This window comes from Manacus candei, unplaced genomic scaffold, assembly GCF_025592945.1.
Source record: "Manacus candei isolate 608988 ecotype Guabito, Panama unplaced genomic scaffold, ASM2559294v1 h1tg000072l, whole genome shotgun sequence".
Classification (NCBI taxonomy): domain Eukaryota; kingdom Metazoa; phylum Chordata; class Aves; order Passeriformes; family Pipridae; genus Manacus; species Manacus candei.
The window spans coordinates 3,701,002-3,714,123 of NW_026138120.1; the positions used below are offsets into that span (position 1 = coordinate 3,701,002).

Genomic DNA, 13,122 nt, shown 5'->3' on the forward strand with positions numbered 1-13,122 from the left:
AGCACCTTTTTATTTTTTTTGTGCTACATATATTCAAATAAAACTCTGATTACTGCAGTCCCCAGAAACTGCTAATGCAAATAAAAATATATACCAAATGCAATGCACAACATACCCACTCAGTGGCCATCACACATCTCAGTTCAGTGTCACTGTTAACAAGTAGTAAACTGCCTGATACCTCTGTGTAATGTATATACATGATACTCTATGCAAATACCTAAGGTTTACAGCTTTTGTATCACAGAAGATATAATTTAGGATTGTTTTGGTGTCAAGTATTCTTTTAAAATATAGATTATATTTTTAAAAATTAGGAAGCCAGTACACAATCAGTAGTAGAGGACAAAGGAGAACGAATACAAATACAGATAGGTGTTGGTCATCTTCTATAGTCTAGCTAAGAGTCCAACAAATCACAGAGACAGCATCCTCTAAAAGAAAGCTCCAGGATTCATGGAGCTGCAGTCAGCTATTCAGGTCTCTCATACTATCTGACAAACCACAGAGATGAGACAGAGCTACAACAAATCAACAAGAGGAAACTAAGAAACAGACAAAAACACATCCAGAAAGAGCCTCTCAGAAAAACCTACTTTGGCTGTCTGGTTGAATAGCCATCCAAGGTCAGATGTAGGGACAGCTTAACTATCACAGCCTCCTTTCCTAAATATATGCTTTTTTTTGTGCTATCAATTTTGGCGTCAATTAGCACATGTGCTCTGGGCAAAATACCTTTCACTGTTGGCACATTCACAAGCACAGATCTTCTGTTAACTAGGAATTCAGATGAGAATGTAGCATTCTGTTTCCAAGGGGAAAGAGCATGAGGAAACAAAATACATGTTAGTTCTCTCCTTTTTTCTTCTCTGTGGCTGTTTTCTTTGAACTTAAAGAGCCTTAGCACCTTTGGGAGTATGACTGCTCAATCAAGCTTACTTGCAAATGTGTGACAAAGTAAGAAGTTACTTGGGTATAAATGCATGCACATATAAATACATTAAAAAAATCTCCCCGCAGCAATATTTGCAATATGAAAGATGACTGAAAATCAGGTAATTTCATATACTTTAAACTTCCAAAGCCAAATATGTATGATCTATTCCTGGGCCTCCAAAAAGACTTGCAAACATGCCATTGTGGCTAAGGTAATTTAGGACTGCAGAGAACCTAAATCTACTGAAAATGCTACTTTAGAGTTTGCCATGAACACAAAAGGCTTTCTGTTAAAGCCTTTAAAACAATCATAGTGGTAGAAAACACTGACTAACATTCTCCATATTTCACATTTTGTACACCTGATACAAACAGGTATACAGTATGAACTAAAGATCACAGAAGACTGAACAAGATAGTCACATAGACTGGCATTACAACAAGAAAAAAAAGATCTTGATGTATATGCTGTATGTGACAGAAAGACACAGACATAAGCACGTTTAGTTTTAAAAGCAAAGCTCTGATGAAAATTAAACCCTTGAAGATCTATCTGCTAAATTTGGCTGCTCTCTTCTCACAGACTTTGAAATTTAGGAGTATGACTTTCCAAAATGAAAACTTGACTTTATACCCAGAATAAAAAAGAGAGATACAAATTTGTTTAAGTTATCAGCCAAGAAATTTATTGGCACTGAGATCAGCATTGGTATACGAAAACAAACACCCTGGACTTTGCTTCCACACACATGTTGATAAAAACATTCCCGCTCACAGAATGCCAAAGCCACCTTTCTCCACATATTTCTCTGTGTTGTCTTCCTAAATAACTGCAGTCTCTCCTAAGTGTCTCTCTTCTCATTTTATTACTGCAACCTGTCTCCTAATAAAGACGTATCTGTCCTCCTGGATCTCTCTCTGTCTAGGGTTATAGCTTTGAGAAACCAAGAGGTTCTGTAAGCATTTACTGGACACCCCTGGAAGCAAGCAGCTCTGAGGAAACATACCCATACACCACAAGTTATTTGCTGCCTTAAAGATTCTCAAATGCCTACCACCTCAAAGTCTCCTGAAGAGAGGCATGGAGGAACCTCACACAAAAATAAAGCAAGCTCACTGCCAACTGTCAGAACAGCTAAGAAAAGTTCACAAGATGCTTAAATCCACTTTGAACTGCAAGTTGTAAATTCATTTTACAGAGTATTATAGGAAATTGCATAATAGGAATCCATAGCTAGTTGCACCAAGGAAAACACTAGGGAAAAACAAAACACTGACCACAAAACCCACTACATTCAAATAAGTAGCACATAAATTACTTCACAAATCAGAAAGCTGAGAGCCTAACTCCCATGAACGCACAACATATCATCACTACCACCTCCTGAAAAATCAGAATCTCATAAATACAGAGAGTAAGAAATAGAAAGGGAAAAAGTATAAACACAGGTATGTAGGTCCTAGCCCTCAGATTTGGTTCAAAGGCAAGCAATGAAATAGGTTATTCCATAAAAATTACTAGAAATGAAGAGTACAATCTTTAATCCTTTCAGTCTAAACACAGTTTATATATTAGTGAAAGGCCAAGGAAACTACTATGTATGAAGATTGTATTAGTTTTTTCCAGTAACAGTAATCCTACCAGCTCTCATCATCCTAGGTGACACTTCATACTCATATATCATCTTGTACCAAACAAGAAAAAGACAAATTGATGAAGGCACACAAAATTAATAAAAATAGACAGAAAAAAAATATAGAGCTACCAGAAAAAGAGACAGAACAGAGACTGCAAGTAAGAACGGAAAGGGAAAAAAGGCAGCAACTGCTCTTCTCAGAGTTATGAAAATAGACAACCAATGGAAGCACAGACAGAAACCAAAATAAAATACATATCTCTGCTCCTGATTTTCATGCACAAACATGTAGTTCTATAAGAATTTAATCTGAACTGGAACTTTATTCAAATATCAATTTTTTTGTTTGCGACTCAAAAGCCTACACAGTAATCAGCAGACACAACATTTAAAGTATTAGATTTTCCATAAAGGTGCATTTTACGGATCAACTAACAATGTCACGTTTTGCATGAATGATGAAATCTACACCTGCATGGAACAGACCTGTTTCCTGAGCTTACTCCGTATCTTCTTTAAGAGCAGTTTTACATTCCTGATATAAATTATTAAAACATTTTTCAAAAATATATGACATTTTTCTTTTTCCTCTCTGTTTACAGACTGTAAGAGCAGGCAAGAAGCATCTTAAGGTTTACTACCTGTGCCAGATGTTCCAAAAGGTTTCATAAAGAAAACCAGACATCAGCACAATCGGATTCAAACCACCTGTGAACTGCTGAACTAAGCAGGTAGAATAATATTCAGAATATATGAAGAAAAGTGATTTTTCCCAGAGGTATTAACAGTCAGATCTGAAATAAATATGGACCACACAACTTTAAATGTAATGTTGTCACATTTTTCCACTCGTGATAATTATTCAAGTGATAACACAAAGTTTTAGTAATCGGTTCTTGGCTGCTAAACAGATTACTGTTCACATCTGCAAAACGGTATTCATTGGTAATAACAGCAAAAAGTTGAACAATTTTTTATTCCAAAGCACTACCGTTTCTGTAGAAACTAAGAACCTTGATTCGGGTATCCATGAAATGCAATTCAAAACCTATTTCCTTATCTCATGCTTCTTGATTTTAGTATATCATGAATCCCTAGGCTCTGCGACCTTGCCTGGTCCCCAGAGAGGCAGAAGGTTGCTGTATAATTAAATCACACACTACAAAGTAGTACAGTGGCATGACATACACTGCAAACAACACTACTGTCTTTCTTGGGCTACCACAGAGGAAACAAAACAGTGTTAATAAGTATCAGACCTGTAAAAAAAATCACTGGCAAATCCAGCAAATATTAAGTCATTCCAAAACCAAGCTCGGCTGCCCCTTGTCCATTGTTGTAATTTCTTTAACACACACACATACACACCACACGTACACGCCCAGCATCACTGCTCAAACAGGAAGGGTGGGTGCAGGCTGTCAACTGTGTTCCACTGCTCACTGCCCTTGCCTCCCCTTCGTTTTTACAGCAAGGTTCAGGAGACGGTAACACAACTTTCCATACACTACTAGTCTTGAAATCCCACACGCTTTTCTATCATCCAATCATCAGAACAACAGAGGTAACAAGTAAAACACAGACTGTGTGAAATTTCTGTTCTAACTGTGGTGAAGAGACAAGGGGTGGATTGTGTGTGCAAACTGTCCCCTTTTGTTTGGTGTTGTGATGGTGTTGTTTTGATTTTGGTGGGGGGAATTCTTTTTTTGTTGATGTGACTGAAGTTTGTGAAGACTGTGTGATGAATATGGATTTTAATGACAATCCTTAAATACGTAATTCACAGAGGCAAGAGGTGGAATGTCTTGGGTTTCAATGACAAGATTTTGGTAGCAGGGAGGCTATGTGGGGGGCTTCTGTGAGAAGCTGCTAGAGTCTTCCCCCGTGACCGACAAAGCCAATGCCAGTCAGCTCCAGGCTGACCAAGGCTGGCCCCATTAGTGACCGTGGTAGTGCCCTGGGATAACAGATTTAGGAAGGGGGGGAGGAAGCAATAGCAGTCAGAGAGAGAAGGGACAATATACAAGAGAAACAACTCTGCAGACACCAAGGTCAGTGAAGAAGGAGCAGGAGAAGGTGCTCCAGGTGCCACAGCAGCAATTCCCCTGCAGCCCATGGTAAAGACAACAGTGAAACAGGTAGCCTGCAGCCCATGGAGATTCACAGTGGAGCAAATATCTGCCTGCAGCCCGTGGAGGACCTCATGACAGAGTAGGCAGATGCCAGAAGAAGGCTGTGACCCTGTGGGAATCCCACACTGGAGCAGGTTCCTGGTAGGACCTGTGGACCCATGGAAAATGAGGAGCCCACACCAGACAAGGTGTGCTGGCAAGACTTGTGACCCTGTGGGGGAACCACACAGGAGCAGTTCATGAAGAGCTGCACCCTGTGGGAAAAACTCACATTGGAGAAATTCGTGGAGGACTGCCTCCCATGGGAGGAACCCCACAATGCAGCAGGGGAAGAGTGTGAGGAGTCCTCCCCCTGAGGAGGAAGGAGAAGCTGAAACAACTGACCCAACCCCCATCGCCTGTCCCCCTGCACTGCTGGAGAGTGGCAGGGTGAAAGGGGGGTGTTTTTAAAATTTGGTTTTATTTCTCATCCTACTCTGATTTGACTGGTAATACATTAATTGCCCCACGTCAAGTATATTGCTGAGGGATCTCTACTAGTCCTTATCTCAACCCACAAGCCTTTCATTCTATCTCTTCTCCATCTTCTCTCCCCTGTCCAGCTGAGGGGGGAGTGATAGAGCGGCTTTGGTGTGTGTCTGGCATCCAGCCAAGGTCAGCCCACCACAGCTGATTTTGGAAGTATATAAATATCTAAGAAAAGATCTAGCTTAATGTAGGTCTAGCTGATCTTGGTTAAACTCGGATCTTAAGTACTTGAAATTGTGCTTCATTTTACAGCTAGTACAGCTATTATACCAATGGAGCAATTTCTCTATGTTCTCTCAACCTTTTCACTGGAGTTGGGAAAGGCGACCCAAAACATCTTTCAGGAACCGTAGATGCAAGGAAAGAGAATAACTTCACTTGTAAAAATAACTGTATTAAAAAAACCCAATCCCATTCCTTTTTTGCCTAAGCTACATTCTACCATTGATGCTCCCCCTACTTTTCAAACTGAAACACTAGCATTCAGAATATGGAGAGCTAAGTATAAATAAAGATGTTTCTATAGGTGAAGTACAACACAGCCTATTGCTAAACGAGCTGTCACTTTTAACAAGAAGAATGTTCCCTATTCTACCTTCTCCCACCCCCAGCCCAATGAGATCCCGAATCTCTCATCACCTGCTGTGTGCCTGTCACACACACAAGCCAATGGAGCCACAAAATTGCTCTGCACAGGTGCATCCCAAATAACAAGCATACTGTGCAATTCACATCTTTCCCTGCCAGGCTGGTGCCCATGTTGTCTTATCACAAGCCAGCTAGTTTCTCTCGCCTTTTCTAAGAGGAGTTAGAGCCTTCTGCTTTAATAAATCTCAAAGCACGATGTCCTCCACCCCAGGCATGGATGTATACAAAGCCGTCCTCTCACTGTTGTCCACTTCTGACAAAGGAAAAATCAAGTCTCCTCACCACAGGGGGAGAGGAAAAGAAGAGAAAGAAAAAAGCCGCCTGTCCTTTCATCTAGAGCCAAGGCTCTGTGAGCTAAATCTATCGCCTGCATCTCCTTGCCCCTGTCACAGAGAAAGACCCAAGACCCCGATGGGGAGAAGCAAGAGCTCTTACCTTAATTATGCTGCTCCTCCGGGGGATGCCGGGTTTGCCTTCTCGTTGTTGACTGGTGGAAAATCCTTTCTCTTTGCTGCTGCTCTCCGGGCTTGCAGGAGGAGCTGATCCCGGCTCCTCGCCGGCTCCCGGCTGTGCACAGTCCCCGTTGGAGACCCGGCTGCCCGCACTGTCAAAGCGGGATCTCCCACCGCCGCCGCCGCCTCCTCCTCCTTCCCCATCTCCTGCCTTGAAGGCCACCTTCCCTTGAAGCGGCCCCGGGGAGGAGGGCAGCCCCCCGCCGCCGGTGCCGCCACCGCTGCCAAACTCCGCCATCAGCCTCCCTGGCTACGGCAGAAGCACCGCCGCTGCCCCCCTCCCCTCCTCCCGCGGCCGCTCGGCGGTGGCTCTCCTTCCGCTTTCTCTCTATTTACGATCGGGGGATTTTGAGCCAAAGTCTCTCCCCTCCGCGCATTTGGCAGCCGAGGCCGCGCAGCTCCAGGAGGGGAGGGGGGACGGACGAAATGTGTCGGTGGCGGCTCGGCGAGCACCAGTCCCGCAGCACCTGGGGAGGGAAGAGGAGACGAAACGTGACAGGCTGCCCTCGCACGAGGCGGGGGAGCGTCGCACCGCGGCGCGCTGCCCTGCGCGCACCCGCGAGCGCGCGTGGGAGGAGAGGGGCTGCGCGGGGTCCCGCGGGGCAAAGGCGCGACCCGCCGCGGGGGCACCGGGCGGGCAGCGAGCGCAGCCCCGCCGCGGGGAGAGGGGCCGGCCCGGCCCGGCCCCCGCGGGGCGGGGGAGGCTGGAGGGGACCGGAGGAACTACGCCGTTGGGGCTGCTCAGCCGCGGAAAGCGAGAGGCGTTGATGGCGGTATTTTCTCACCCTGACACAGCGACACCCACAATCCCTGAAGCGGGAGCGAAAAGAGAACTTGCAGAGCAACACGCCCCAAACCCTCCGGCCCCGGCCCGGGGGGAAGCCCGTCCCACCCACGGCGGGGACGATCCGTCGCAGCCTCTCTTCGACCCCGGGCGACGGTAAGAAGCGGCGGAACGCGAGCAGCGCCGCCGCGGCCCCGCGGGGCAGCCCCCAGTCGCCCTCAGCAACTTTTGTGCCCTCCCTCCCGCTGCCCGCCGACATCCAGCCGCCCCACAGCGGCGACAGCCGGCCGGGGCAGAGACACCTCCGGACCCCGCACCGCACCGCACCGCCCCCCTCCCGCACGCTGCGGCCCCGCTACCCACCTCGGCGGCGAGGGGAGCCCCCGGCTGCCGCCGCTGCAGTAGCCGCTTTTCCCCCTCTTCCCTCCTCCCCGCTATGGTCGCCGCCTCTGCCCGGAGCCGGATACAGAGAGAAACTGATTCATGTGGCTGCTTCCCTCGCCCTCTGCTTCTGCTGCTGCCGCTGCTGCCGCTGCTGCCGCCGCCGCCGCCTTCCCCGGCCCAATGCTCGGCAACAGCGGGAAAACGCCGGCAGAGCCCAGGGGAGAAGCAGTCCCGACCGCCCCCGCGAGGAAACTCTCCGGGGAAGGCAGAGCGAGCGATCCAGGCTCGCCCCCCTCCCCGGCGCCGCCAGTCACAGGGGCCGGCCCCGCGCGGATTGGGCGGCCCCGCCGCCAGCACCCCCTGCGGCAGCTCGGGGGCGCTCCGCCGGAGGGCAGGACCCGCGCCCGCCCCTTCCCGCGCCCCGCGCTCACCGCTGGATTCCTCTGCACGCTCCCGTCCCGCGCCTGCTGCCCGGGCTCCGGGCTGACACAAAAGAGCCCGCTCTCCGGCTCCCCGCGCCCGGCGCATCCTCCGCTCCGCGCTCCTCTCCGGCCCGGGCGAAGACTCCTTCCACCCCTTCACCCGCCCTGCCCACCCGAGGGGCCGCGGCCGCCGGGGCGCGCAGGAAGGGCGGGGGGCGGCGGCCCAATGAGCGTTCCCGCGCCCTGCCGGCAGCTCACAGCCCGATGAGAGCCCAATTAGTGCCGTTAATTAATAAAGGAACGAAGGTGATGGAATGCTGGAATATTAAAAGCTTAACGGAACCTGTAACTTGAGTTACCCTGTGTCCACAACACAGCAAGCACGGCTGGAGAGCCCTCATATACCCCTTACACTCGTTTAGGTTTGCTGTGAGACAAACAGGAGGAACTTGGTGTACGAGGAATAATTCAGAGCGCTACATGTTTATTTTTACCTCTTGACATGGCTGCATACTGCAAGAACTTAATATTTCACGATTAAGTCGAATAAAGGGAAATGAAATGCCTCTGTTGAGGCACTTGGCCCTCTGCTTGAAATTCAGAAGTTGAGTCAGTCAGGGAGACATGGAGAGCACAGGCAAAATTGAGAATCACATAAATAGGAGTGCAAAGAGTCACACTGAGCAAAGAGACACCTAAGACAGCCCACATAAATAGGAGTGCAAAGAGTCACTCTGAGCAAAGAGACACCTAAGATAGCCCACGCCATCTGACCTTCAGCATTTGACTGAAGTGCTTAATGCAGGAGCTCGACTCAAATTATAGTTGAACGGAAGCACTACACTTTTCTTTTAGGTTCCCCCATTTGTCCTCTGAAAATCGCTGTGTCTGAAGCCTTGGTGCCAGAGGTCAGACACCTAGATACCCAAAATAAGGCAGTGTGCTGGTGCAGAGTATCATGGTGGAAACACTGGAGTAAAGGGTACATTTTCAGTCCTGTTCCCTGGCTCCAGGGCTTTACCATGGACTGAAGAGCAGTGTCACCATACCTTGGTGGCCCACTGCCTTGAGCTGTCTCCAAAGGGGAGGCACCTCCATCTTCTCCTTCGGAACACAAAGAGACAGCTCACTCCTCCAAAACACTGAGAGCCACAAGGATGATGTCTTTTGTTTGTGTTTACTGATTAGATCACTTGGAGCATGAGAGCCCTTATTTCAATGTCCTCTTCCTGAAGGGGTTCACATCTGTGTCCCCACTGCCATTTAAAAAGCTGCCAATTTATAGACTGGTTCTGGTGTGAGTGTTTTCCTCGGGAAGATGTGCCATGCTATAGAAAGGAAACCAAGAGACACTGGGCCAGAAAGAAGATGGAGCACAACTGGGAATGCCACTGCAGTTTAGCAGTAATCTGCTCATGGGTGTTGTTAAATAGTCATCTTGGAAGCAAGGAAAGGACCAAACAACTCACCATTGAGGTGAGAGGTCTAGGAACTAAGATACAAGAAGCCACTCAGGTTTGTGTCATGGAAATGCCACACCACTCCTGCAAAATAAATCTGCTTCAGGTGCATAATAATCACATATAATAAACTGTTAATCTCTGGTCCTTGACTCACAGACAATATTCTGGACAATGGTGTTTGTTACTGCAGTGAAAAAGGACCATAAATTATGATCCAGGTTGGAAGAAAGTATGAAGCTATTTGGAGGATATTACTTATTCAGTATCATTTGTAGTGGGTAAACGAAATTCAGAACCTAACACTGCTACATCACTCATATATGGTCCCAATTTTAATCAAACTATTAACAAGGCTTAAGGTTAAATGAAAACCTAGACATTTGCAGGATTTAGGCAGTAAACACTGAGGGACATTAATATTAAACTTAAGATCTGAAAGAGCCAAAGTCTGTGTTTTCCATTAGCTGGAAATACAGTGATTTTACCATTTGCCTTTATCTGAACATCTTTTGCGTGAACATCTTGCCTTTCATTTAAGTAGGAATAGTCAGCCTTAAATATTGAAGGAACGCTCAGTATTGTATCTGCATATGTGGACATCACAAACCATCCCTACAGGAGACACTTTGTCATTAGGATCATCACTGTTTCTTCTGGAGCATGAGATTTATATGCAACAGGTACAAAATGTTATTAGAATCATTTGTCACAGTGTTGCCAGTAAACTGGTGAGGAAGATGTGTGCTTCTGTCATTTTGCTACTTAAGATGCATATACTAGAACACCAGTTTTAAGGCCTTTAGCAAAATTTTATCTGTTCTGTCTCAGAAAAAAAAAGATGAAAAAAACCCTCCCTTTTCAACTCTGCTTATCTGTCCAACCTGTATAAAAACAAGATAACACCACTGAAAAAGAAATCATTTAACTTTAGCCTTGGCAGTTCTGTAATGAATGATATCAAGACCTGCAGACATTGCCAGACTTTTGACTGTAAAGGTGATGATTCAATACAAAGGAATGAGTAAAACTTCTGAATCTAATCTTAAGGACACATGCCTGCAAATCAATATAATAGTACCAACACTATGCTTATTCTAAATACTGAAATTTAATTACTGATAAAAACATTGTGTCAGACACTAAACTAGAAAAGTTCACCAGAAAAATGAAGGTAGCAAATAATTAATTCTTCAAATTTGAGATTTCTTCTGATGACCATTCACTGAGTTTTATTATTGCCCCATACTGTTTTACAGAACTTCCTTACCTTAGCAGAGTGTTCAGATGCATTTTGAATGCATTAAGTTGAAAAATATTTTTATATACAAAACAGAGCATTTCTGATAAACCAAATCCCAGAAATGGCCATCGAGACTGAGCTACTCTGTAGAGACCTGTGAGCCCAGGTTTCCAGAGCAGTTCATGTAATACCAATGTAAACCATATACTTTCTTTGCCACAACTTTTTGAAGATCATAGGGTGAGGAAACTTTTTTGTTATCATTATTCAATAGTGGCCTCAGCAGGCTCTATTTGTTTAATTGTTAAATGAAATAAGGATTATAATGGAATCAAAAGACACTTCTGTGACAATATTTAACTGTGAGAACTCGCTGTCATGCGCACATATTAGCTATTTACATAAAATCCTATTAAATATCAGAGTTCCACAGCTAAGCTAATATTACCCACTGAACTTTTCTAACTCAAATAGTGTGGCAGTAGAAACATGCTAAGAAACAGGCTATGTTAAAACCCCAAACTAGTGACTAAATGACCGGTGTTTAAATAAGCCAAATATTAGATTATTACTAATATACAGAATACTTTTTATTCCAAACATGAAAAACTTTAATTAGCAATTATCTTGTTTGAGTGTTGCTTTTCTGACATCTCTGCTTGGAATATTTCTTTTCATTATTGTAAGTATCTCTACAATTCCGGCGATAATTTCAATTGCTTGACTTGATTGTTCAGGTCACAGTCTAGCACATACTTGTTTATTATACTTGTTTATAATTAAGTATACACATTTAAGCAGTCCCATTACTTATCAGTCGCAATCTGATTCATAATTAATCCAAAGCAAAGTTTAGCTATAAATAATGCATTATTTTCTACAACATCTGTAAAGTGCAGGTGTGTGGTATGCACCTAAAAAGAGCAGACAGTACAAGTAAGGGCATATGTATGGATGTGCACTAAAGATAGCAAAAATAGGTAGGCAAATATAGGCTAAATTGACAGATTTGTTTACCACGAGCATTTATTAACACTGTGTACTTGAAAGTAATTTTGTTTATAATTTCTGAAAGTTCATTATACTAGCGGTAAGTATCGGAGTAAGTCAGGAGTTGGACTTTGATGTTCCTTGTTGGCCCCTTCCAACTCAGGATATTCTATGATTCTAAGTAGGATGATTTTTTTTTAAATGAAGCACATTTTAGCCTATTAAATGCAACTTAAAGAATGTTTATTCTCTATCCTATCTCTAATGCCAATTAATTTGGCTACCAGCCTATTAGATGTGATGGCTGAGAATTAACAAGAGCTTAACAGTAAATCTACTCTTCCACTGCAGACAATTGAATCCGGAAGGAGTGTTTTTCTAAATCAAAAGTTCTTCTCTAAACTGTCTGTTATTAGGACTATCATGCTGTGGTGGTTAATTGGTTGCAATGTAGCTTTGAATCATGTTGCTATGAAAATGCAAGTCTTTGTTTATATGTTTAAAAAAGGTCAAGATTTTTAAAAACTGAAGGACAGAATTCCCTCCCTGCCCTTTTTAAGAGAGGACACTTTAAGGGAAAGTTAAAGGGTGGACAGGAAGGACTTTCAGGAAATCAGAGATCTCCCTTATGGCCTCAGTTTGCAAACTAGGAATTAAGTCTTTTTCAAAAGTCTTGACCTAGGCACTAATTTTGAGTAACTCTTTTGGGGATCCTGGGGTTACCTTAACTGGAAATTAGAGCTAATTAGAAACTAATAGCATGCTGTTAGTTTACCACTCTTAAAAAGGCTGATATTTTGTAGCAATACTAATCGAGGTTATATTGTATAAGGTTTCCATGGAGCAAAATTTGCATTTTCTTCTACTAGGCAAGGCAGACATAGTGGAAAAGCTTTGCATCATGCACATTTCAGCTGAGGCACATGTTTTACCAGAGAGATTGCAACAAACCTGTTCTTGAAGTGTTTCTGATGCATCATTAAAAAGAGCATACAGTGTTTACCATCTCCTAGGGTTGTACTCTGCCCTCTAAGGAGAAGTTACAAAGTTACAAAAACAGGCTGAGAGCCAGAATTCTGCAAAGGATTGGATTTCATTTTGTCCCTTCGTACCATTTGTTAGTAAGCACTGGGTATATACAGAGCCATTTGACTTGTGGGACATAAGGCATTTAATAAGTCATCTATTTTTGTAATTTGAAGTATCTGACTATTATTACAGGAGCATGCAAATAAAATAATCCACAATGAGTTTTTATCACTTCTTCAAACCTAAACTTTTGCAAACTAACCAAAGTGTTAATAGTGATCAAAAGCCTTCATTAAATGTGCACATAGAAAAACCACAAAGCTTTTAGTTTGTAATTTCAGCATTATATGCTTTGCAAATTCTCATCATAGCAGAGTATTAAACACTTTCAGTCCTTTGAGAAAAACTACATCTTCT

At 44.2% G+C, this 13,122-nt stretch overlaps 1 protein-coding gene across 3 annotated transcripts in view; it reads right to left on the reverse strand.

Annotated features, from left to right (window-relative positions):
- PLCL2 (phospholipase C like 2) overlaps positions 1–12,683 on the reverse strand; it is a 103,724-nt gene extending 91,041 nt beyond the window's left edge. For 2 of the 3 annotated variants that reach the window (XR_007907824.1, XM_051808259.1), the window contains exons 1-2: positions 7,541–7,634; positions 6,317–6,860 (exon numbers count right to left, since the gene is read on the reverse strand). Coding sequence is in view for 2 of the 3 variants with exons in the window: in XM_051808259.1 (XP_051664219.1) it covers positions 6,317–6,631 (315 nt within the window). In the remaining variant the exon portion in view is untranslated. Of the gene's footprint in view, positions 1–6,316; positions 6,861–7,540; positions 7,635–12,627 lie in introns of those variants that run through there. The other variant, XM_051808261.1, reaches the window with a different exon arrangement.
- Between the last annotated feature and the right edge of the window lie 439 nt (positions 12,684–13,122).